The sequence below is a fragment of the Schistocerca piceifrons genome, chromosome 10 (genome assembly GCF_021461385.2).
Source record: "Schistocerca piceifrons isolate TAMUIC-IGC-003096 chromosome 10, iqSchPice1.1, whole genome shotgun sequence".
In the NCBI taxonomy this organism is placed as follows: domain Eukaryota; kingdom Metazoa; phylum Arthropoda; class Insecta; order Orthoptera; family Acrididae; genus Schistocerca; species Schistocerca piceifrons.
The window spans coordinates 5,903,479-5,930,726 of record NC_060147.1 but is presented as its reverse complement, the minus strand read 5'-3'; the positions used below and the strand labels follow the sequence as shown (position 1 = coordinate 5,930,726).

The following is a 27,248-nucleotide window of genomic DNA, read 5'->3' as shown; positions in this document are numbered from 1 at the left end:
GATACTGCACGAAAGATAAATCCACATTGGTTGACATTGAAAATATTAATGTTTTCCTACATCAGATGATGCTACATTTCCTGTTTCTAGCCATGGGGCAGCAATTGTATTCAAATGCCCTGGGCTAATATTTTGATATATTGACATTTCATTTTGAAACTCTGTTCTTTTAAAATGAGAGAACACACAAAATAATTTTACACTTAAGTAATCACAAACTACGCCGTCTCATTTTTTAAAAAGTTCTCCAATTGAAGGGTCACACAAAATTGTGCTCAGCTGTTCATTGCACCTGGTTGAAGGTACAATACATTACTGTATTGCTAGTACTTGAGTGTGAGCCACCCAATGGAGGGATCTAGCAGTGTTACATGCTGGCATAAACATGTTGTGATTTCTGATATCCAACTAGTTAAGTAGTCTTGGCCTGTGCTACTTTTGCCACTGAGAAAAATGAGGTTTGAGGGATTGATAGCATACCATGGCAATTATGCTACTCCTATGTAAGAACTGACGTATTTCTGTTGCACCATGGATTTTCTGAGGTTCCAACAATTATTTAACCCCACTAGCAGATATATCCATCACCTATATTCCCAGTGGTAGCTCAAATACATGTGACATTATTACTCCCTTTGCTAAGGAAATGTAATTTGTCTGTTTCAGTTTCTTAGCAATCATATTTTAGTTTTAATACACGTTTAATGCTGCTGACAGACTCTATTTACAATTTAACATTTCTTAGTTTGGGAGGGTCCTTACACAGAGGTTTTGCAATGTTCCTCCCCATTTATAGTTTCATAAATTGCAGCTGTGGTAGACAAACACACCGTACATTGCAATTCTGATAGACAATCACATACCATTATGTTTTAATTGGTACCTGACGTTGTCTATGAAGCAACTTGGCACTGTACATGGGATATTTTTGCTAGCCTCGATCTGCTATTCACTTGAAAGGAAACAACTTGTTTTAGATATCTCTTATACAAGAGAAATAATTTAGCCACTTTTGTGATGACGGAGCTGCAACAATGTTATTACATATACTGACACTACATTCTCTACAAGAGCTCACTAACAGTGTCTCCAACCACCTGTTATAAGCAGTTCCAGAGAAATGTGCCCTGATCCACCATTAAATAATTTCTCCAATCTGTGGGATGGCCAAAATTTTGAACTATTGTATCCACAGGACTATATACTTAATAGTGAATGCATTGACTAAGAGGAGTTACTTTAGTGGGTAATGATCTTGTGCCACATTTTACATGAAAACAGTTTACAGCTCTATTGATACAGGTTTTTTGCTTAAAAAAAGAACATCATTTCCCAACTGCACTGTGTTTAAACAACCAAGATAATCTGATTTCCATTGGTTACTGCCATAAGCAGAACAATTTTCTAACAGTAAAGAGGTTTCAGTAAGCAAGTATTTTGAGGGTCAGTCAAATGATAATTTTATTCCTACACAGAAGTTTTGGTTATGAGAATCACTTTCCAGAAGTCATGATGTACCACAACCTATCCCAAGCCACCCAGGTGTAATAATATTGTGCTTAACTACCTGTACAGTTGCTTGTTTATCGAATGTCCATTGGCTGACTTGTCTCCATGTTGCTCAGCAGGACATTCGTTTTGCTTATTCCAACTTTTTTTCCTAAAGGAATGTTTAATTACATTCCCCTCCCATATACAATTGAGTGGGAAACATAAAAAGTTGACCAGTAAAGTATGGTCAATTTCTTCAATTTACATTTATACTATTGTACTCAAGAGGTAGTTGATTACACCTTGACCAGGCATATTTTAACACTTAAATTTTACACAATGATTCTGGATTGCACACAATATGTCTCTGTAGACATAGCACCTCCAGTGTATACTTCCGTCTCAATTGCTGTAGTTGTGTGGAAAATGAAATGTGCGAAAAGTGATAATCTGTACAACAATTTTTACTAGGAAGCACTGCTGCGACATTTTAAATAAAGCCTTCAGCTTTTCATATTACTTTCAACTATTTTCCTAAAAGGATTAGCCAACAAACCACAGGATTTTACTCTGTGTTGACTGTTTCACAGTCACATTTTGCTGGTATACATCTTAATTCATTTGTGTATTTATTCCTGATTTGCTCTGCAACTCCGATACTGTCAAAGTTCAAATCACATGAGACAGAATCATTTGTGCAATAAATACAAAAAACCCAAAACTCTTACAAATAGCATAGATCCCGGCAAAGCCAACTATTTCCTCATTCTCTACATTTGTTCACACTATGTATACATCTAACCACAATACTCATCCAACCAATGTCATAAAAGTTTAAAGTGTTAACCCACAAATTGCTTGCCACACAGTTCTGGCAACTGCTGTTGTGTGCAACCTAGTTTTGTGCAAAGTTGACTTTAAATTTAAAGTATCAGATACACATTTTTTGTAGTGCACTAAGAAAATAAACTTGCAAAGATTTGCCATTTCTGTGAATCTCACTGCTTTGTTCAAAATTTCCAGATCACATTTACCTCTTACATATACTGAAATTACGGAATTTGCCTCCTGCTCCACTGTAGCAGTTATCTTGCCCCAGATCTCAAGTGTGAATCCCATGTGTGAAAAGACTGAGGAGTAAAGGAATTGCAAAGACCAGTGCAGCCCATATAGATGAAACAAACCATAAACAAACATAACAGTGTATTTTTCACTTAACCATATTACATTATTTTGTTCCAACAGAACAACCATATATGCCTGCCAATTGTAGGAAAAAAAATACGTACAACTGTTTACTTCTACAATCTTACACATGGTAAATAGGATTAACAAGTAAGGTTTGAAGAGGATGCAACATATATACAATCAGCTACCCACAAGTAAGAAACATTTCCTTTCCACTTTACTTCCATTTATGCTGTACAGTTTACACCATTCATTCAATTAAGGTGCTACAAAGTGCAAGAAATAAATATGACAAATTTCTATAACAATTCACGGGGTTTTATTTTTTAACAGAAATACTCTGAATTAATCATACTCAAAATGAAATACAATCTTTGTAGCTTACTATACAAGTTTCAGTCACTCCTACTTTCTGCAGCATTTTACACACACACAGCAGGCAGCTCAAGTTTTGCTATGTTGAGAGCAGACAACGGAGAAAAGTAGACAATGTTTACACAATGCCCCGAAAGGTGGTACAACTGTCCAGTTTTTTGAAGAGCCCTCTTACACTGTCAGGGAGGGACATTGCTCCTTGTCACACCTTTCCCCAATGAATGCCTCTGTCCACTAGGTTCTCATCCCCTCTCCCTCCCTTTAAAGGGCATACCCCCATCGGCAGTGAGCAGGTGTGAACTAAAATGCACTTAAAATGCGAACAACAACAAGAAGGCCATCATCAAACAGAATAGCCCCATGGCCTCAGACAGGGCAAACCCCAGGATGGCATAGGAGAAAAGCTGCTGCTTAAGTGATGGATTTCTTGCATAACCGATGATGAGGGAGCCGAATACTGTTCCAATTCCAGCACCTGAAACAAGGAAAGAATTTCCATTCACTTATTAGCACAGCAAGTTATCAAGAAGCTGCAAACAGTACTGTACAGGGATTTAATATATTTCAAGTGAAGGCTTCTTAGCATATGGAGTTTGTCCTCAACTTAATACAACATTTATAAATGAGTAAAAATGCCAAAATAGATGATATACATGCATACAAATACAAGATTTTAATGGGTTAATTATGGCTTTTCCTACAGCATCAAGTGGCAGACAGTCCAGGTAACCAATTTCGTTTGTTGCACATGCCAATACCAATTATTTGAATTGTGGAATTTTCATTGATGAACCGTAGGAGTGAAGTTCTTTTCAACACAAAAGGTGATTGTAACTCGCATTTTTCGTTGCATCCACGAAGTGCATTTTCCATGTTATCTACAATATTTTCCCAGGCAATAATTAAGGTGCTCATAATGTTGACCATTTGGTAACTTTGTATTTCTTGTCTTAATAATCATTGCTCCCACAGTGAAATTCTCAAAATGAACTCTAGATTTGCAGTCTTGCACTAATGTAAAGTAGGAAAATGTGTAGCATTTACAAGTGATGTTTACAGTGAACACGTGAAAGTGTTTAAGATGTTTCACTCTACTAATATTATAGAAACTTTCACTTGCCTTTGAAGTTTATTTTAAGATAGTATTTTAAACTTTTTGCCATATGACAAAATGTAATGTATGTATTTCAATAAAACTATTTCCTAGAAAATCATATTTTTAACCTAATTCTGAAATGTTTTACCAGATTTCAATTTGTTACTATTTGAGTAACATTTTCCCCCACTAGCTACACAATGCCACTGTTTGACAAACATCAGTATGTGGTATGTGATGATAATGCTAACATCACTTTTTGGCCATCCACCAAAGTTTGGGAAGCCACATTTCATGGTGCTTTGATTACATTCAATGAAGCAGTTTGGCATGAACATGTCAATCTACAGTTCATTATTCTTCAGAGTACTGATACAAACCTTTTAGCCAATTTAGAAATTGGAACATTCTCACAAAATCTGAAAGGAACACATACTGGCCAAACTACATATTCTTGTATGGTAAAACAAAAGTGCTTTACTTCCCAAACTGGGCATTTTTATTACAAAAATCATTAGTAATAAGTATTACACATTAGTAAGTCTTAAGGTTTTAATTGTTAATATCACAGTTCATCAGTCTTTTTGAAGAGGAACACTAAAGACAGTCAAAGCTAGTTGAAATTATTCATTAGCTTTCAGAAGGCATATAACAATATAAATGCTATCATGAGACAGAATAATCCCATGGCTTCAGCAAGTGCAAAACCAAGGGTTGCATATGAAAATAACTGCTGCTTCAATGTAGGATTTCTAGCATATCCCAAGATTAAACTACCAAAAACAACTCCAATACCAACACCTGAAAAAACCACCAGCATTATTAGTGACTTACAACAAGCTAAAGTTACACATAACTATTGTTAATTATGTTATTTAAATACTTTATTACTGGAGGAGAAACAAAGAGAGAGAGAGAGAGAGAGAGAGAGAGAGAGAGAGAGAGAGAGAGAGAGAGAGAGAGAGAGAGAAAACAAACAGACTGGCCGTCAAGACATGTGGTGTCCAGATACAACACAAAGATAGCTGTTAGTATATTAAGTTAGTTGGCTGCGTGTTCCATTGATCAATTGCACGGTACGGTAGCTGTTATGTGGAATGTGTCAAGTGTACAAGAAATGCACATATGAAAATATACATAGTTAAAAGATACGTATTTCTGTTATTTACCCCATTCCCTTCAATGGCACAAAAGGCCTATAGTACATATTTATTCCTATTCAAGAATTCATCTATGGTATAGGAGTTATAAAGTACAGGTAATATTTCAACAATTCACAATTCTATAGCAAACCAATGCTCTTACATTAACAAGCACGCTGCAAGTTATTTACAGTTGCAGTTGAACACTACATTAACACCCAATTCACAAAAAGCTAACAACTATCAATTCTGAATTCCACTTGCCACTTCCTTCAACTGGTTCCAATATTAGTCTCACAGGACATAATATCCACCCTTAAGTAATGACCTACATAATATTTTCCCATCTCTTGTGCTCAGAACAGTGATGGGAAATAATTCAAATTGTCACTCTCAGTAACCTCTTACTAACACAGATCAGATGTGGTATTCTCACTTATCAAAAGTGCGGGGGAATCCACAAAAAGTTCATCATATCTGCAGTTCAGAGGTTATGTAATTTTGATACAGAATTTTAGAAGACTATAGCTGCCAAATCACCGAGATATTTTTTTTACACTTACTACAAACACGAATTTTCCATGCAAGTTCATTTCAATGTTAAAGGCAATAACACCTTCAAATTTTTAAGTTACTTTAGAATTAAATCTAGTTACAAATCAATGCACTAAACCATATGGAAAGCTAAGAAACCTGACACTGCCAACTACTTCCCCTTATCAAAGCAGTGATTTGATAACTGGACATCAAGTTACTTCAGAACACTATGATTAAAGAAATTTATTAAATAACCTAGCTTACAGCCCCCCCCCCCCATGTCCATTCTCTCAAAATTACACTGATTTCCACTATGCACTATTTTGCAACTCTAAACATGTTCTAACTTTGCTCCATCTCAACCTTTAATATAAAACTATTAGTTCACCTGTACTTTGAACTCAATGTATAATATCTTTGCTCTTTTATATTATTGCATGCATATACTGCTCAACTGACATGTGCACATTTGATTCGTGCAATGGGTTGTCATTTAATACTCTGGAGGGAATAAATGTGCACCCAAGGCAATACTGCAACAATACATTTTACAGATCTACAGAATACAGAAATAAGTTTCAAATATGCATTAAGTACTTTTAGTTTGCATCTGTATTCTTCCACACCCATGCTTTGTATTATTTTCTTTCTGCAGGAGAAAATTTACATGCAACCAAGAATTATAGTCTATGCTGTTCAGTAATTTCTCTGCAAAAACATCGAGATATAGGGGAGGGGGGGGAGGAGAGAGAGAGAGAGAGAGAGAGAGAGAGAGAGAGAGAGAGAGAGAGAGAGAGAGAGAGAGATGGCAACTAGACAAAGCACCCAAATTAATAAGTGAAAGACCATCTCTCAAGACAATGCCATATTATTGCACTGGCAATCCAGAAATCAAGCTATGTCACATTTCATCTCAAGTTTTGTGGACAAGTTAAAGATATGGAAGAGTGCTGAAAACTCAGAGTGAACCAACTCTGAACTTTCAGAGGCAGTGGTGCAGACCAAAATTAAGATTTATCCCATAAACACAGGCTCTAAAAGGAAATACCTTAAAAACTGAACTTTTTTCAGTGGAGATGTGTTTCAAAATACTGAGCAAGTTCTCATAGCCCTTACAATATGCACTGTTTTAGCACACAATGGATTTTTTGGCCCCATGGCAACCACTCAAAGTTTGTTGTTGGAAATCAGGTTAACTCTACACCAAAAATACATCTTAAGAAAATGAAAGTCGCAATGATTAAACAATTTACGAACCTCTGAACAGTCCTTTAAATAGTTGAAAACCATTTTTGACATTTACACTTGTCACAAGGAAGCTCTAGAGTTATTTTTCAACACCTGCAAATTAATATTTTATTTAATATTTGTAAAATGTCAATTCATGCCTTACATGGCAGAGCACGTGACTATGGTTAACAATTATCCCCAGAACTTTAAGCTACATTCTTATCTCCTTACCAAATAAATGGCGATCTTTTTCTCAGTCAATTATTTTGATGGTTGCAATGCCAATTATTGGGTTAATAAATCTAATGAAAACTCCTGTAGGTAGAACTAGGATCATTTTTCTCGATTTATATCAATCTTTCTGATTGGATTGATTAGTTTCCATACCTGACAACTTTTTGATGGTTAACAATCACATATTAATGCAAAGGTTGGAATAAGGCCTAAAGTGCTTCTTTAGCATGGTCCTATTTAAGCAGTGTGCCTTTGCTGCCTCCTGATCTTTGAACTGACTGACCCAGCTGGCTATAATGGGACTATGGGGCTAATAGATTAACAGGGACTCCAAACCAAGGTGCAACTTTGTATTATTTGTACATTATTAAACACTACAAGAGGTGAAGTCACTCTTGAAATCTGAGGACTGTGCAGGGATGAAATCAGCCATTTTGATCTGCATCCAAGCACTTCACTGATCTACACATTTCCAATTTAGGTAACATACCATTTGCACTTTGCAACTTCAAACACTTAACCAAATGTTTCACCTAATGGTATTAGGTATAAGTAGCTTTTCCCTTAATATGTGTATCAATTTTTTGCAGGCTCTACATTAACACTTTGCATAATATAAAGCAATCTCATTATGCACAACACCTAGGTGTTGGCAGCAACATTGTGCGTTGGGGCAATTTCGAGGGGGGGGGGGGGGGGGGGGGAGATTCCCACATCACAACTTCTGGATAGATTTGTTACCAGTAGGTTCAAACAACACTTTAGTGTTACAGGTGCTTTGGGAATCCCTGTTGGAAAGGCGACATTTTCGAGAAACACTATTGCGAAAATTTCGAGAACCAGCATTTGAAGCTGCATGCCAAAGGATTGCACTGTTACCAACATACAATGCACGTAAGAACCTTGAAGAAATGAGAAATTGGGGCTAATATAAAGGCACAAAGTTTTTTCCTCACTATTGCAGGTGGGACAATAAAGGAAATAAGTAGTGGTATTGGGGACCCTCCACTATGCACTATACAGTAGCTTGTGGACTATGTACATTTATCTAAAAAGGCAGACAATACCAACCTTTACATCAGTGTATTTTGTACTACATTTTCTAAACTAATAGACCAGTATCTACAACTACAAGACATTAATAACAACTAGTAAGACCTTTCAGAACAAAAGCGATCAATCAAGCAGTTTGTATTAGTGATGCCTTCCTAATTTCAATTCTAATGAGACTAATCTGTGGAGTAGGTCAAGATCCAGCTCAAGAATGAATATTAGGTGAATGACCTAAATTAATACAAAATAGTTTGTCTCAACAGAAAGATTTGAAGTGTAACCAGATGTCTGCCCAAGTATACAAACAGTTAAAAAAGAAACTGCACTGTACATTCACAAAAGCTGTTTTCATCTTACATCAACCATAGAAAATTTGAGAGCATACACTAAAAACTTACTCAAAGTCAACAGTAAAATTCCCAAGTAGAATGTTACTCTCCCACACATTCATCACATCCTGGGCTACATTGCCTTAAGAGTCCAAATGGGAATGAAATGTTGACTATATTTAAACGTTTTATAGAGAAAATATTTGAAACCTTGAATGAGATTTTAAAAAACCGAAACTGACAGCAATTTTTGGGCCCTCAGAAGTAGCGAGAATATGCCAGTGGCAGAGTAGTCTGAATTGAGTTGTGATGAGTATCACCTCACAAATTGCACTAAAAATGCTGGCCACAGGAGTTTCCAAAAGGACAGCAGCTGTAGCCTCCACTGTAAAGTGTCCCAGGCCAATTAAGCTACTGCCCTCCAACCATTTCTGTTCTCCTGCACCCCATTATAGGTTCACCCTTCAAGAGTATTATCGGCCCTTTCTCAGACCTTCCCGGGGCAGGTGAGTAACAATGTACTCTGCATGTAGACCCCTGATGTGAGCTTACCACTGGCTTTCTCAGCTTTACTTCATTCATCACAGGGCATGAAAAGTGATTAGTTAGAACAAGTGTCTTTACAAGATTGCATGACAGGCTTTAATAAATTTAAGATTTGCACAAATCTGACAATAGCTAACAGCTCCTGTTGGAAAGTTCAAAATCTTTTTACACGAAACAACTGAGCAACATTTTCAAGACACTTTCTTCACAGCTTACAATATTTTCCTCATCTTTGACAGCCCAAGATTATATTGAGGAACTACAACAAATATATGTTTGCTTCACTCTTAAAAACCGGAAACCACTTATGGTTGAAGATTGTACCTCCGACAAACTGCGATTTACTGAAGTGTGTGAAAAGCTGGGAGCAGCTCCATCTCAATATACAAGAAGCTTAAAGAAGGTATTATAAATTAAAGTAAACTTACCTGAACCTGCAACACCTACAGTGGCAGCTCCTGCCCCAATGAACTTTGCAGCAGAGTCAATGTCTCTCGTTGCAGTTGTGGTCTGGAAGTTTCGCACTGCTGGGAGCTGAGGAATAAAATATATGAAATGGTCTGTATAATTATCACAATAGCAACATTCTAGTTAACAGAACATGATCCTCCTAATTTCGAAACCACGTTTCTGAATTTAAAAGAGAATTAGTGTGCTTGTAAATCGTGTGTAGCGAACAAAAAAATTAAATGTACGCCATTACTGCTAAAATAATTCAGAGCCGTCTTTATATTCACCAAAGAAACTGAAAAAAAGGTAGATCCCCACACGAACTTTGGTAACTACCCGTTTTTATCATTCTTGCCAACGGTTCCATATCTAAGCATTAACAGACCTCCTGAACAATAACACAGACAACTATAATTTCTTACCAGGCTAATCGATGGTGACGCCGGTGCATTCTGCAATAAGGGGCTATGGCTGTTAACAGCTATGCTGCTGATAGGTCGGATGTAGGATCGTGCTCCGCTCACAAGCTAAAATAGTAAAAATGTATTAGTGATTATGTTAAAACGTCTGCAGTATTACATAACTTTTTTACGCTAATAACTTACAGCAGTCCTGGCAGCAGGAGCGATCAGTCGTGCACAAGCGAACATTTTTGAAATTGGTGGTGTTGGCCAAAACCTGTAAGGGGAAAAAAAAATTACCAGTAGAATCTTGACAAAACCATTAACATGAACTCTTAAAAGTGGAACATGTAGACAAACAGCAGCAAATAACTTAACACACCGGCCAAGGAAAATGGCGAGACTTAAATCGAAGGTCTGGTGATGATTATATATCGCTACACAATCTAGTTTTCTTATCTACACTATGTAAAGAGTTTTACCAAATTCTCTGTCACATTTAACAACTACATACCTACTGCAAACCAGCTAATTCCTTCCTATTTCCTTCCCGACTTACTACCGACCTCACAACTTACCAGCGCGCAGAGTGAAGGAGGAACCGACCTTGGTTGCTTCTAAAACCCGAATGGCCGATGGGAAACGGAATGGCGCTCCTTCTATATGGAGCACTACGTCGTTTCCGTTGTGGCTCCACCTTTTCCATCACTAAATTTATCGACCTCAACACGTCTTCCGGCGAATTTGTAATCATATTAGCAATTTTAGTGCAATAATATAATGAATTAGAAAGGTTTAAACAGTACATAAGAGAAAATATCTCGCTCTTTTCGTGAATATTTGTGTAAATATATTTATCATCGAGATTTGTTAAAAAAGAAGTGCAACGAAATGAATTTGATTCACTTTGTTTAATTCAGCGTTCTGCGTGCAGCTCATCTACACATGTGTCTCGTTCTCGTAAATTGCATGTAGTAGCGTAGCGTGCTTGAAATTGCAAATATAATGTTCAAAGATCGATTAGTTTTATGACAACGCCATCCAGGTTTCGTTCATGAATACACCAAAAATCGCGTTACGTCAGTTATGAACCTATTTGTCGTCTGTATCCCCGGCATTTGAAAGAGTTACGTTGTAAATAGAGAGATTCCGCAAATTAAACAAACAAGTTGCAATAGGTTTCAAGAGCGGATGTTAGGTTACAAATTAGTGTATACATCGCGCTTATAATGGAATAAAACTTTCATCTTGCACCTATCTCTTGAAACATACTAGCTCATACATATTTTCGAACCACTTGCACAGAAGTGCTAAACCATTAAGGTAATACATGCAGAGAATGTAAAACTTTGAAAGAAGTGTTCTCTTTTCAGTCGTACCGATAGTGTATCGGTTCGTCCTTGAATCGCTTCAGATTTTTGGGTATTATGTTCAACTTGCTTATTGTGGTTTAGATAAAACAAAAATGCTTTAGAATAAGGAATCCGCTACGGCTAGAGTCTGTAAGCAGAATGTGTTCAGCTTCCCGGTGCCCTGCCACGTTGACATTCCATCTTCTCATATTTTCTCCTCAGCCGCTGGGACCGATAGTGTTGGATAGTTCGTCACATTATTCCAAATAGAGGCGTCACAGTCTGTAATCATTTTGACTTGATTCTTATTTATGTATTTGTGTGTCGTACTTACGTCTGCAAGGTCTTTACTATACAACATGAACTGTAAGGGTCCTAAAAGACATCCTTGGTGCACATCTGTTTGTTCTACATCTGATGATGATACATCTGAGGTAACGTGCTAAATGTTCCCAACCAAAAAGCCCTCATTCTACTCACAAATTTCACTTGATACACAATTTGATGGTATTTTTGACAGTAAACGTACTTGTACTGAGTCAAAAGATTTTTGGAAATAAAGAAATACTGCATCTACTGTATTGGCTTGATCCAAAGTTTTCAATTTGTCGTGTGAGTTAGGTTTCACAAGATTGATGTTTTTGAAATCCATGCTGGCTGGTATTGAGGTGGTAATTCTTTTCAAGATACCTCAATATGTTTGGGCACAGAATATGTTCCAAGATTCTATTACAAATTGATGTCAAGGATATTTGATGGTAGTTTTATGGATCACTTCTAACTCACTTCTTGTAGACAGGTGTGACATATACCTCTTTCCAAGAACTGAGCACAGTTTTTTAGTCAAGGGATCTGAGATAGATTATAGTCAGAAGAGGGGCTCCCATAAATTCAGTATAGGATCTCATACAAATTCCATCAGACCATGGAGCTTTGTTCAGTTTTAACGATTTAAGCTGTTTCTCAACACCAACGACACTAATACTTATTTCATTCTTCTTTTCAGTGCTGTGAGGATTAAATTCTGACAATTCTCCTTGGTTTTCCTTTGTAAAGAAACATTTGAAAACAGGGTTAAGCTATTCAGCATTTGCTGTACGAGCATAAATTTCAGTTCCTTTCTCATTTGCTAGGGACTGGAAAATAACTTTGATGCCATTAACAGTCCTTACAAATAACCAGAATTTTTTTCGAGTTCTGTAAAATATCACTTGACAATATTCTGTGGTAGTAATTGATGGCATCGTGCATTGCTCCCTTGACAGCCAAATATGTTTCATTCAGCACCTCTCTATCTACAGCCCTACACGTTTACACCTATTTCGTAGTAATCTCTGTTATTTAGAAGTTTGGTTATAGTGACTGTCTACCACGAAGGGTCCCTCCCGCCGCGAACTGTTCTCTTGGGTACATATCAATTCAGTGCATCATCAACTATTATTTTAAACTTGAGCCACAGTTCCTCTACGTACTCCTGTCATGTGCTGAAAGTTTAAAGTTTCTCATTGAGACATGACACTACTTGTATTTTACCTAGTTTACTGAACATATATATCTTTCTGCTTGTTTCAGTTGCCCTTTGTACTTTGGTAATTATTGTATTCACAACTGCTTTATAGTTATAGTTTTGTTGTGGACATCTTGGAAGAGGTCAGGTCTATTGGTTATCGTTACATCCAGTATAATTCCATCATGAGTGAGGTTCCTAACTATCTGTTGTAGGTAGTTTTCAGAGAAGGCATTTAATAAAATGTCACAGGATGTGTTATCTCTCCCACCACTAACAAAACTGTAATTTTCCCAGTAAAGTGTTGGATGATTAAAGCCTCCACTGATGATTGCAGTATGATTGGGGAACTTAACGTGCAAGTGAAATGAAATTTTCTCTGAAGTTTTTGGTTACATCAGGAGGTGAGTTTGGTGGGCGATAGAACGATCCAATTAACATTTTATGCCCACCCCTGATATTGAGTCTTGCCCAAACTGTCTCACAGACAGGTTCAATTTCTATCTCAGTGGATTTGAGAAGAGAGTCAAATACAAGCATGTGAAATGTTCCTAAGGTCAGCTCTACAATAAGCTAGGAGAGACCTGCAGGTGACTACAGAGGAGAGGATTGAGTGCTTTTAGATTGAAGTGGTTCGGTCATATGAAGCGAATGCACCCAACTTGAACTCCATGCCAGTATTTGGAGATGGAGATACCAGGAAGAAGACCAATTGAGTTGCCTAGAAAGAGATGAACAGACCAGGTTAAGGAAGATCCCACGAGGAGAGAAGTAACGTGGGATGTAGTGGAGAGGGAAAAGCCATACCAGGACAGAAACCAATGGAGGCATATTGTTCACAAAGTTCCTACCCGGCTTACTGGAAGGCAATCTCGATGATGATGATGATGATGATGATGATGGATTTGAGTTACTTTTCTACTCCGACAAATACACCACCTCTTTTTCCCATTTGCCCATCCTTTCAATATACACTTTCAACCAGCTTGCAATATAATACAAATTGTTTTTAATAAAGTTATTATTATATTTCTTTATTAATTTTTGTTTGTCATTCATTCAAGGATCATCTCTGAGTGATATCAGATTTGTGAAATTAGGGTCAAGGCATCCCTTATGGCCAGCTTAAGGGCAATTCGAGATAGACTTTGTTTAGTACAGAAAAAAAATTACAAATTACTTCAAAAAATCATATGTAATGTTTTGAAGTCTGTGCATTACTGTTACATAGGAATAAATGTTTGAAGTTTTAAAACAAAAGTATAAAGAAAATTACATCTAACTATGGCCAGTCATTTTCCCACTTTTGGCCACTGCATTTTATAACTAAACAGGGGCTTCAAGTAATTGTAGAACCAATCTGCTAGCAAGTAATTTATTTGTTGTACAAGCACATAAGAAAGCAAACCTGTATTAAGTGGATAAAAGCTACAGCAGTTGAGTGGGACAGGAAAACAGTTAGCAAAAAGTATTGCAATAATTGGCCTAGAAACAATCTATGATTAATTTACTTTTAGAACTCAGAAAAAGAAGGTTTTATCTATATTAAAAACTCTTTTGGGCTCATTTAATATATCCTTATCATTTAGAGTTTTAGATAGATCTACTTCCTTAAAAGAAAGCTTTTCTATCACTCCAGGTTGATGGTTTGCAATACAGCCTTAGAACTTCACAAATCTGCCTCTTCAACACGTTTTTTCACAGGTACGTAGAGATTTTCCGTAGTAACTGGGTACTACATGTTGGAATATCCCAGAACTAAGTCCATCAACATTTTTTGTTTTTTCGCCCTCCTGAGTCACAATGTGCGCCACAGTGTCCAGTAGATTTGTAATGTTCTTGGACCATTCTCCAACTTGGCTTGCAGTAGCAACTTCTGATCCCTTGACAATAGCCTCCAGTGCATTTTTAACTTTGCTGAGAGACTACTGATGTCTTCTGTTTTTTGCTTGGTTCAAAAACCTTGAGTTAAAAAATGTTACATTTTCATAATTTGTACTGCTCATTTCAGTATGTTGCGAGGATTCATGAATTATTGTGCGAGCAATGTTTAGGTGAGACTATTAATTAGGTCCAGAAAAATACCAGAAATGTTGCAAATGAGCCTCCTTAAAATTAGAGTTGTTAGAAAGCACACCAAATGTGTATTATTGATGTTTTGTATAAATTTTTGAAAGTGGCCAAAACAGGACACACATACATTTGTGTGTCTACTTATAGCCACAAGCATAACAGGGAACAAAGACTAAATGTTGATCTGTTAACGGCAATAGGAGTTTACTGGTGTGGTTTTGAGATGTATCACATTTAACTTGTAGAAAATGAAATTGTAAAGCTTATCCTTACCTCCTAGCCAATTAAGTTTCTTCTGATGATTTATTTAAATAGGGAAAACCAAAAACTTGCAAAATTATGACTCTAAACAAAGAAATGCTTCTATATATAATTGAATGGCACATTTCATGATGTTTATGGTAATCTATTGTAAGATTGGGAAGTATTTAAAAGAAGCTTAAAAATTCACTAATTACACCAAATGACCATAAGTGGGGTGGTGGCCAAAACAGGAGCCTTGACCCTAATTCAGTGCAAATCCATAGATCAAAATATATAACACACAATACACAACATAATTTATGTGGATAGAGTAAGTAGCCTTTGGGGGTAGGACAGGTGGTTTGCCGTGGCCGTATTAAGGAACTATCCCGGCATTTGCCATAGCAGGAAAACCATGAAAAAGCCAAAACATTTCAGGTAACTTGCAATATAAAACATAGTTTCGTTATTCAGAGCTGCACATGCTGTGGACACCTGCTAAAGATTCCTGGACTGTTTTCGGATACCTTCAATGTAAAGCTTGGTGCCACTCTTCATTGTGGCACACACTAAGCCACCCACTGACGTCTCGTGGACTGTGCCTCTTGTCTCAACTCCAGGCTCCAGTCCCACCCTATTCATCTATGTGCCATTGTCCACCTCAAGAGTAAATCAACAGACATTACTGTCATGCATTTTAGGTCTTAACGTGGATTCCTTGTGAAAGCAGTAAACCGTAATCATATACTGAAGTGCAACCAGGTGGTGGTGTATCGCTTTTCGTTACTGTATGATACTCTGTGGCCTCAGACAAGGAGGAACATTCGATATGTGTCATCGGCTTTGGCCTGTGGTGTAGGAAACGTGACAAACAGTGTAAATGACATGAAGACCATAACATATTACCAGTATCAATTTTTAAAAAACCTGACTAAGCTACAGGTCAGCATGTCACCACAACCGGGTTTTTCTTTTCTTTTTACCCAATAGTTGTCTTCACCAACTTACAAACATCCTGACCCAGACCTCAGGCTAAGACACAAATCAATGTGTCTTCACTAACAAACAACAAAACTGTGAATAAACACAGCAAAATGTGACACCACAGTGGCCATTGACATGCTGCTGGTCAAAGCTGATGACTTGTATCAAATAATTCTCTTGATCCGAATCCTCTAGGTAGGTTGTAACTACTGGCTCATTTCATGATTGTGTGTAGAACTATTAGTGCAGTATTTAGTAGTATTTATATAAATATAATAATAGAAGAAGAAATGATTTAACGGTCCTTTACTAAGTCTTAGTGTGGCGCAAAAAGGAGTGAAATATCCTGCATTAATGAGAAGAGGTGACAGAGCATTTATTTAAGTATTTGTTGTTATTATTATTATATGTTTTTATTATTTATTCATCCTTCGACCATTTATTACTACAGTACAGATATAATATATACATACATAAAAAAATAAACGAAGTAAGATAGACATGAAGCCCAACCCACTGCAATAGTACAAATTAATATGCTAACTAGATCTGCAGGTGATGAAGTGATTGAAGAAATGTATGATGAGATAAAAGAAATGATTCAGAAAGTTAAAGGAGATGAGAATTTGTGATGGTTGACTAGAATTCGATAGTTGGAAAAGGAATTGAAGGAAAAATTGTCGGTGAATATGGACTGGGGAAAAGGACTGAAAGAGGAAGCCACCCAGTAGAATTTTGCACAGAGCATAATTTAATCACTGCTAACACTTGGTTTAAGAATCATTAAAGAAGGCAGTATATTTGGAAGAGACCTGGAGACACCAGAAGATTTCAGATTGATTATATAGTGGTAAGAAAGATTTTGAAAGCAGATTTTAAATTGTAAGACATTTCCAGGGACAGATGTGGACTCTGACCGCAATTTATTGGTAATGAATTATAGGTTAAAACTAAAGGAACTGTGGAGAGATAGGAAATTAAGGAGATAGGATCTGGGCCGTCCATTGTAGCCGAGCGGTTCTAGGCACTTCAGTCTGGAACCGCGCGACTGCTGCGGTTGCAGGTTCGAATCCTGCCTCGGGCACGGATGTGTGTGATGTCCTTAGGTTAGTTATGTTTAAGTAGTTCTAAGTTCTAGGGGACTGATGACCTCAGATGTTAAGTCCCATAGCGCTCAGAGCAATTTGAACCAATTTTTATAGGACCTGGATAAGTTGAAAGAGCCAGAGGTGGTTGAGAGTTTCAGATCAAGCATAAGGGGACCATTGATTAGAACAGGTGAAAGGATTACAGTAGAAGATGAATGGGTAGCTTTGAGAGATGAAATAGTGAAGCCAGCTGAGGATACAAATAGGTAAAAAAACCATACCTACTAGAAATACTTGGATAACATAGGAGATATTGAAATTAAATGAAATGAGAAAATATAAAAAGGCAGCAAATGAATCAGCAGAAGCGGTGCACAAATGTCTAAAAAATGAGATTGACATGCTGGGTGGGTGGTTGGTTGGTTGGTTGGTTGGTTGGTTTGTTGAATTAGGGGACCAAACAGCAAGGTTATCAGTCCCACCAGATTAGGGAAAGATAGGGAAGAAAGTTGTCCATGCCATTTCAAAGGAATCGTCACAGGATTTGCATGAAGCGATTTAAGGAAATTGTGGAAAATCTAAATCAGGATGGCCGGATGCGGATTTGAATCATCATCCTCCCGAATGTGAATCCAGTGTAGTAACCACTGTGCCACCTTGCTCAGTAAGACTGACAGGAAGTACAAAATGGCTAAGCAGGAATGGCTTTGGAAGCATGTATCAATAGTGGAAAGATAGGTACTGCCTACAGGAAAATTAAAGAGGCATTTGGAGAAAAGAGGAGCAGCTATATGAACACCGAGAGCTCAGATGGAAAGCGAGTCCTAAGACAAAGCTGAAAGGTGGTAGGAGTATATACAGGGTCTATACAAGGGAGGTGAACTTGCAGGCAGTATTATAGAGATGGAAGAGATGTAGATGAAGAGGAGATGGGAGACATGACACTGTGAGAAGAATTTAACAGAGTACTGAAAGACCTAAGTCGAAATAAGGCCCTGGGAGCAGACGACTTTCTTTCAGAACCACTGACAGCCTTGGGAGAGCCAGCCATGACAAACTCTTCCATATCGTGTGTAAGATATTTGATAGAGGCAAAATACTCTAAGATTTAAAGAAGAATGTAGTAATTCCCACTTCAAAGAAAGCAGGTGCAAATTTTACCAAAGTATCAGTTTAATAAGTCATTGTTGCAAAATACTGACACAAAGTTCTTTACAGAAGAATGGAGGAACCGGTAGAAGCTGACCTTGACAAAGATCAGTTTGGATTCTGGAGACATGTGGGCATACACAAAACTGTACTGATGCTACAACTTACCTTAGAAGATAGATTAAGGAAAGGCGAGCCTGGGTTTATAGCATAGACTTAGAGAAAGCATCTGATAATGTTGATTGGAATACTCACTTTGGAATTCTGAAGGTATCATGGATAAAATACAGGGAGCGTATGGCTATTTACAACTTACAAACCCAGATGGTAGTTTCGAGAGCCGAGATGTGTGAAAAGAAAGCAGTGATTAAGAAGTGAATGAGACAGTGTTGTAACCTATCCCTGATGTTATTCAACCTGCACATTGAGCAAGCAGTAAAGGAAGTCAAAGAAAAATTTATTAAAGTTCAGGGAGAAGAAATAAAAACTAGTGTTTGCTGATGACATTGTACTTCTGTAATAAATAGCAGAGGACTTGGAAGAGGAGTTGAATGGAATGGACAGTGTCTTGAAAAGTGTATTTGAGACAAACATCAACAAAAGCAAAACAAGGATAATGACATGTAGTCCAATTAAATCAGGTGATGGTGAGGGAATAGATTAGGAAAAGACACACTTAAAGTAGTGGATGAGTTTTGCTATTTGGGCAATAAAATAACTGATGATGGCCGAAGTAGAGAGGATATAAAATGTAGATTGGCAATGGCAAGAAAAGCACTTCCATAGAAGAGAAATTTGTCAACATTCGATATAGATTTAAGTGTTACGAAGTCTTTTCTGAAAGTATTTGTATGAAGTGTAGCCATGTACAGAAATAAGATGTGGACGATAAACAGTTTAGACAAGAAGAGAAAAGAAGCTTTTGAAATGTGGTGCTACAGAAGAATGCTGAAGGTTAGATGGGTAGATCATACAACTAATGATGAGGTACTGAATAGAATTGGGGAGAAAAGAAATTCATAGCACAACCGGACTACAGGAATGGATTGGTTGATAGGATACATTCTGAAACAACAAGGGATCACCAATTTCGTATTGGAGGGAAGTGTGGGTGGAGGGTAAAAATCGTAGAGGGAGATGAATACAGTAAGGGTAGAGTGGCATGGAGAGCTGCATCAGACCAGTATTTGGACTGGGCACCTCAACAGCAACACAGGATAGATTAAACAAGTACAGGGCAACTTGGCGAAATAATGGAAAACCGTAGGAAAACCCACACTCAGTACATGACTGGAAGGAAAATCATAAATGTATAGTCTACATTCAAGCTGCAATATGCACAAGAAGTAAATCAACAGTATATTGTGAAATGAAATTTTGGTATGAACTACTTCTGAAAAAATGGAAGCTTATGAACACATTTTGTAACACCGATGAAAAGTACAGTGTGCACAAGAAGCAAAACAGTGATATAACTAGAACATGAAGCTTAGATATGAAACACTTCTGAAAGAATAAAAACACATGAACTCATTATATAAGACTACTGAAAAGTGTATTACATGAGCACATGAAAAGCTGCCAACCCTGTATCCATCACAACTAAGCTGGCACCAGATCCCTTCTCTGAGGACGTTTATTGCACTGCATCTGAAACAGAGGAAACAGAAAACCAACAGTTGTGACACTCTTTTGCAAAGATTGTAGGATTGATTTCAGGATTTTTATTTGCTTGTAGCAAGTCTTGTGTAGTTTCATAACCTTATATTCAGCTTCCTGACATTTTTTGTCAAACCATTTATTCCTGTCTTTTTCTATTGTCTGCAGGTTCGTAGTTGCGACTGTGAGGAAGACTTCTTTTATTCTTTTCCAGCACTCATTGTTGATTGTTTCGTGAGTTTCTCCCATGTTGCTTAAGAGCTCAAATTGGTTTAAAACACCACTTTGTATTTTAGTATTTCTTCTGCTGCTTTTACATTTTCCAGATCAAACTTGGTCATGTTTTTAGATCTTTAAGAACATGTTCAATTTGATTTGCAGTTTTCTTCTCACTTGAATTTCTTTGTACACATGTTTATAAGGGAAGGTAGTGATGCTAATAATGTCTATTGATGTAACAAAATTAACAGCTGAGTGCCATTTTCTCATGTAAACTTTTGTTTCCAATAGTAGGTTTCAATACATCATTTGTTCCTGTTTCTGCATTAAAATCCCCTGTTACTATCTTAACATCATGTTTTGGTATTTTGTTTCATAAATCTGACAAGTTTTCATAGAAGCTTTTTTTAACTGTGTCATCTCTGTCATTAGCTGATGTGTGACAGTTTATTAGCGACAAGTCGAATTATTTGGATCTAACTGTAAGATAACATAAGCTTCCATTAGTGACTTCAAAGGATGTTAGTATGGATAGAAAAGCATTTCGCATGCATACGGGGGTTCCAGGTTCTTGTATTAACAACTGCACATCTATCCATATCTGGTACACTTGTGCCCAGTTCCTGTATTGCCGCCATTGCTACCTTGTAAATATTTGTTCACTAAGTCTTCTGGAGGATTCTGTTTTAAACATAACACTGTACATTCCATGTTCACATTCTCATGTCCATTTTCCTGCTCAAGATCATCATATTTTGGGGTCCATATTTCATCTGAAGTACACGTGAGATATTTATAACCTTGGAATTTTTTCATAGTCGGGTTATTGGCCCAGTGTACAATCTCTGACCTGGAGGACCGGGTCTTTTCTGCTGGAATCTTCCTCCTTTAGTCTTTTTAGACCCCTCTACACACTGTAATGTAGCAGTCACAGTTTAAGGAAAAAAAGCCTCATTCACATACCTACTTACAGGTCTAGTTTGAGAGGGCTGGGATAGGAAGACTTCTGTAGCCATATATGGGAGGTTATCCTGACATTTGCCCTAAATAATTAAGGAAACTGATGCCAAAGTATTTCCACAGGACTTAAAGAAAATGTTATTGCATTCTGAGGGATGGTCATAGCATGGATATTAAGTTTTAGAGACACAAATTTAACATATGACTAAAAGCACCTAAACAACTCAATGTAGTTAATACGGTAAGATCACATGGCCATCATTGTGTTAATTATAATTAAAGCAGACAGTCTCTTTGTCTTGATAATCTAATCACTAACATTCAGAAAAAAAACTGTATGAACTGGGATTATTTAGTATGTATTTTTAATTCTATCACAGAAATAGATTCATAGGTGAGATTGAGAAGGAGAATGCGAGATTTTATCTCAGATTGCTTTTTATCTCTTTTTTTACATTTTCTCCATTTTAACCACATTTGTTTGTAGTTAAGTACAGTGTGATAAAATTTTGAATTACGAGAACATTTATAATTACAAGGAACAATTAAAGATGACAAAATGGGATGATGTCCTTTAAAGTGCATGTCTCAAACTTGCATTTATATTATTTTATTATTTGTGGAGCCACTCTCATAAGTTCATTTGTTGCATTCTGGAGAAATTAACTAAGAGGGAGAACCTTTATGGATGTGGAACAAGTCAGGACGTGCCACTGTCAAGTAATACAGCTCGATGAAACTCGGACTGCACATCCAAACAACTGCTACAGTATAGTGCGGGAGGTAACTGAAAGAAATATACAATAAAATGACACTTTTATTCGAGAGCAATAATTACACAGAAGTAATCACAATTTATGGCGGTCCACCAGACATTAAAAAAGATGGGACACGGTTGTTAACAGAGTGTGTCATCGCCACTGGTGGCAGTGTGTGCTCTGCATTACACTCGCATGCCGGCCACGAGATCGGTAAGGAGTTCTCGTGGCAGGGCATTCCATTACTCCACCAGGGTAGCTGACAGTTGTTAGTGGGTGTGGACACGGTTTAATATGTCTCCTCGACACATCTCCCACACACTCGACGGGATTTAAATCGAGGGACCGGGTAGATCAGTGCATTTGTAAAATATTCTCTAGTTCCGAGAGCTCCTTCACTTGTGCAGTTTGATTGGGTGATGCACTGTCATCCTTAAAACCGAAGTCGGGGTCGAATGCGTCCCTAAAAGACACACGTGGGGAAGTCACAATAGCACTGACCAGTGAGTGTGCCTTGTTCAGAGATCTGGAAGTTGGTACGCTCGTGCGACATTACGTCTTCCCACACCGTAGCATCTGGACCGCCAAAACGATCACGTCTGACAGTGTTCCTAGTTGCATTACACATTTCCACCTCTCGCCGTACGGGGGCCAGTCGAACACTGTCGAATGTGACTGTTTTGGTGGTGCACGTATTGTAGTGTTCGGAGGCATAAAGTTGTGTGGGCGTATTGACCTCCAGATCTACTGTGACACTGTACTCCTTCCCCACGTGTGTCTTTTCGAGGTGCATTTGGCCCCGACTTCATTTTTACGGATGACAATGTCCGACCACATCAAATGGTGCAGCTGAAGCAACTCTCAGAATGAGACGATATTTGGTGAACGAGCTGGCCTCCCGATTGAGCGTGTATGGGATGCATTGCAGAGACATATTGCAGTTTGTCGACACGCACCGGTGCCTGTCCGACAGACGTCAACTGCACTGGTGGAGCAACGGAACACTTTACCGCAACTGCTGCTTACCGACCTCGTGGCAGCGCGGTGGCATATTGCAGTGTGTGCTGTGCCAGACCTGGTGACCACACACACTATTAAGAACGGCGTCCTGCTTTTTGCAACGTCCGGGGGACTGTGATAAATCGTGTTGACTCCCGTGTAATTATTGTCTTTGAATGAAAGTGTCATTACTGTTCTCCTCGTTGCAAAATTTCCTTCATTTACCTTCTGTACTATACTGTAGCAGTTCTTTCTAGGTACAGTCCAACTTTTATCGGGCTATGTCACTCGGTAGTGACGGGTAGTGAAAAAATTACTTTTGTCCTTAAGTTTTGCATTCCAGTGTATTTACTGGATTACAGTGGCATTTTTCAAAGAAAATATTTACCTACATCTATAAATACTGCATCCTGTTTGTAGTTCATCACTACTTGTCGTGCAACCTGACAACGGACTGCTGCTTGCTGTGTAGCTAACAGAACTTTTCAATCCTTGGACGTATATACTCAGATAATTTGCAGAAACAGGAGTAATGTGGCATGTCTTAATTTTCTTTTATCTGGTTGGGATTACCAAATTCATTCTTTCACAGGTAGGAGTGTGCTGGGTATCTACATATGAGAGTATATAACTCCTCTCTATACCTAAGACCAGGAGGCAAGTCTACACGAAAATTATTTTTCTTTATTCATTCGTATACTTGTCATGTTCCTCAAGTATATTCTATAGCTGCTGTTTATCTGCTATTAGTTCAGGGTGGCACGTAAAAAACTGGCCCTGAGCACAAAACTGCTCGTTGTCACCCACCAATTGTGATCTATTGTTTTGAAGCTGTTGCAACTGTGTTTTGCTCTGTCAGTGCAAAAGCCTTAGTGACTTGTTTGAGCTGTGTGAAATAAATATCGAACGAGATGTACCCTCTTCGAGAAATGACTACAATAGTGAAGACGTACACATTTAAGGAAATGCGGGACATTTCTACAAAGAAGTTTGCTTGAATTTCCATACCAGCAAAGATTTGGTAACAAAGTGATGTCCTACAGGATCACTTGCAAATGCAAAAAAGAATCGAGTCCTGGCCGTTCGTACACCTGCCGTTATTGTCGATACTAGAGCACGAATGATCCGGAGTCCAAAGAAGCAGACACGTAAATTGTTCCAGCAAATGAAAGTTTTGTGTGGGTCTTGTTAATTTGTTTTACACCACAGAGGGATGACGCCTGTTCAAAAACTGGAGGAGGAAGAGGGGGCAAAACATCTCAATTACTGTACATGGCTGTCAAACAGCTGAGAGTGGAATGTTGGATCTGCTGCTGTATTTCACGAGTGATTAAGCCTGGTTCCATCTGGCAGGTCAATGAACTCCCAGAAAACCGGCCACTGATTGATAAACAATCCCTATGCGATTAATGAGCAACCTCCACATGGTGAAAAAGTTGGAGTATGGTGTGCTGTTTCAGCAAGTCAGATGGGTCCCATATTTTTTTAAACAACAGTAAAAAGTGCTGCATGTATGTGAATCTTTGAAGAATGAACATCCATATGCTTTCTCTGAACAGGATGGGGTGACGTGTCACATTTCATGTGAGCCAACCTCACAAACACATGAAATATTTGGAGAAGAAAGGACTGTCAGCAAAGCGTCATGGCTACGGAATTTGCTGGACCTAACCACTTGTCACTTTTATCTGGGAGCCAGTCTAAAGGGAAGAAATGCACACAAATAACCAAATAATGTTGGAAGACTTGAAGGACAATATTCATAATGAAATTTTGGTAACTGATGCAGCAGAGTGGCGCAAACTGTGTATTAACTGTGTATTATCATATGAGGGCACATGCATAAGAGCATTTACAGCATGGAGGTCATTTTCAGCACCTAAAGTTACGTAGTGTAAAAGACAAGATCAGATTATTAAATATAGTCCTTTGCATTAGCTTATTTTTTATTTTTTTATTGTCTAATTATTACATGTTTATCTATTTGTTGTTGTATCTGATTGTGGCGGGCAACAGTTCGTGCATAACTGGTGAGCCAGTTTTTCATGGACCATTCTGTAGCTTAATATTTACTTGAATACTATGATATTTTCCAAAGAAAATTGTTTTGCATCTGTAAATACTGAGTCCTATTTGTATTACATTATTGTCATCATACAAATTTGTAACAAACATTGCTACTTGCCATGTGACTAACAGAACCATTTTCTAGATATTCAGGGACTTTACAGAAAGAATGGGTAGTGAGGTACAATTTTCATTTTCTTTTCAATTAGTGGGGATTCCCAGTTTCTTGCTTTATATGAGGAAGGGAGCTTGTTGAATGTCTTACGATCAGAGTACATAACTCCATTTCAAAACCTGGACAAGGGGGCAAAGTCTACACAAAAATAATTTTTAATGAGATTTTCAGAGAAGTGAGGACATTGGTCACAATTGGGCAGTCAAATAAATTCAGTGGTGACAAGAGAATATTTGTGACAGACTGGGACTCGAACCTGGATTTCCCACTTTGTGCGAGCAGTCGCCTTAACTGCCTCGTCGCCCCGGACGCATTTCCCACCTGACACAAATTTGCAACTAGTCACACATCAGTAGTATCCACTGTCCATTAGCCCCTTTGCTCACAACTTTTGGCTGAGTCCTGCAAGAGTACACATGTAGAGCGCATCCACACTGAAATTACTGTTAGCTGTCTATTCTCATAGATACTACTGTATATATGTATTGTGTCTATTCTGTTTGATATGTCCAGACTCAGCCAAAAGCTGTGAGCAGAGGTGCTAGTGAACAGTGGACACTAATAGAGTGTGTCTTGTATTGTGAATGGGTGTATCACAGTTCAGTTGAAACTGATTTTTTATTATCAGCAACAAAAGCAATCAAGGAGTAGTTGTATTGGAAAGTGAGTGTATGAATTCCAAAATCCTTAAAGAGGATTTTGCAAGGGATATATCCATGATTCATTTTAACAGCAGTATGAGACACATCAAGAGATAAATTACAAAAAATATAGGCCTAATTGCACATAAATGTAAGAGCAAAAATTGTTGTGGTGTATATGCGACAAAGTAATCCCTGCCAGAAAGTGGAAATGAATACTCTTCAAGGAACCTGTCCTAAACTTGCGTACAGGCAAACAAGTGCCAGGTGCTGCTTTAATTTATTTTTGAAGCTGGACAACATTTTGGTATTCTTTATGTGAGTCAACAAGTGGGTGCTCTTTCAAGTGGTTCTGAGGAGGCACACAGGAGTTTGCTGTTTGCTAATCATCAGGAGCGCCACTGTTAGGTATGTTATGGAATCTCTTACAAAAATAGTACCCAGGGCTGGAAAGGAGTCCAATATGCTCTTACTATGTCTACTGGGGACCTCATCCGAGATGTGGAGGAGGCCCCGCCTGCCCCTGCTGAGAATGCGGGGTCACCCGTCTGCAAGTTGTGGCTCGTGTCAGTCGATCGGGTTCTGAGGCTATCCTCAGTTCGTCTGGGTGCCTGTTAGAAATAGTGAAGGCTTGTGGGGTGCAAGCAGAGCTCACCATTGCTGTATTGTACCCAAAACTGACCAGCGGTTCTTTTGGTTTGGAGCCAAGTGTAGGGTCTCAACCGGAGGCTCTGCCAATTTTGTGATGACCTCAGATGCAGAGTTCTCGACCTTCGTTACTGGGTAGAGAATTGTTGGACTCCCCTTGACAGGTCAAAGGTGCACTACGCAGAGGAAGCAGCTATTCAGATAGCAGAGCACTTATGGAGTGCAAATAGGGGTTGAAACGTCCCCTTAGAACAATTATATACGACTGTCCTTAATCTGACGCACAATATTTTTAGCGCAACGCAATCTGACTTTCAAAAATCCCTACAAAAGAATGGCCCTGACTAACATTAAACTATACCTTTCAGAAATCACTTACCTCACAAAAATCTTGGTTACTCGAGCTACTGCAATACAGCGAGCACCACTACTGCCAGCTAAATAAAAGATTCAAACTACTGAAGGCACTAACTACTGATAGGGATAGTTAGCAAATGAAAGATATTAATAGAGAACAAACAATGTATTTACCTTGATATCATCATATATAAATATAGCAGTTCATGACAAATTTCAAAACTCCGCCATCTGTCTCCCCACATCCACCACTACTGGCGGCTCACCTCCAACTGCGCAACGCTACGCGCTGTTCAC

At 38.1% G+C, this 27,248-nt stretch overlaps 1 protein-coding gene and 1 long non-coding RNA gene across 3 annotated transcripts; one reads left to right on the top strand and one right to left on the bottom strand.

Moving 5' to 3' along the window:
- Positions 1–2,874: 2,874 nt before the first annotated feature.
- On the bottom strand, positions 2,875–10,793 carry LOC124718886 (ATP synthase lipid-binding protein, mitochondrial). Of its 2 annotated transcripts, none has more exons than XM_047244526.1 (5): positions 10,651–10,793; positions 10,277–10,349; positions 10,094–10,198; positions 9,650–9,755; positions 2,875–3,529 (listed from the first exon to the last, which is right to left on the bottom strand). In XM_047244526.1, exons 1-5 carry the CDS (start codon positions 10,776–10,778, stop codon positions 3,366–3,368), a joined length of 576 nt encoding a protein of 191 aa, XP_047100482.1. In that variant the 5' UTR covers positions 10,779–10,793; the 3' UTR covers positions 2,875–3,365. The 2 variants fall into 2 exon arrangements, with proteins under 2 accessions (XP_047100482.1, XP_047100483.1); XM_047244527.1 differs by having other exon boundaries at positions 10,587–10,704.
- A 612-nt stretch (positions 10,794–11,405) lies between these two features.
- LOC124718887 lies at positions 11,406–24,919 on the top strand. The gene is made up of 3 exons (XR_007005930.1): positions 11,406–11,494; positions 14,571–14,635; positions 24,623–24,919. It is a non-coding gene; the product is annotated as an uncharacterized LOC124718887 (long non-coding RNA).
- The last annotated feature ends 2,329 nt before the right edge of the window (positions 24,920–27,248 follow it).

What these genes read in the sequence shown, in the direction of transcription:
- LOC124718886 (XM_047244526.1), bottom strand. Translation starts at nt 10,778, where the DNA reads ATGGAAAAGGTGGAGCCACAACGGAAACGACGTAGTGCTCCATATAGA. An exon ending in CTCCTTCACTCTGCGCGCTG is followed by an intron (nt 10,350 to 10,650) that starts GTAAGTTGTGAG and finishes TTCCCCTTACAG; the next exon opens with GTTTTGGCCAACACCACCAA. An exon ending in CGTCACCATCGATTAGCCTG is followed by an intron (nt 9,756 to 10,093) that starts GTAAGAAATTAT and finishes TTTATTCCTCAG; the next exon opens with CTCCCAGCAGTGCGAAACTT.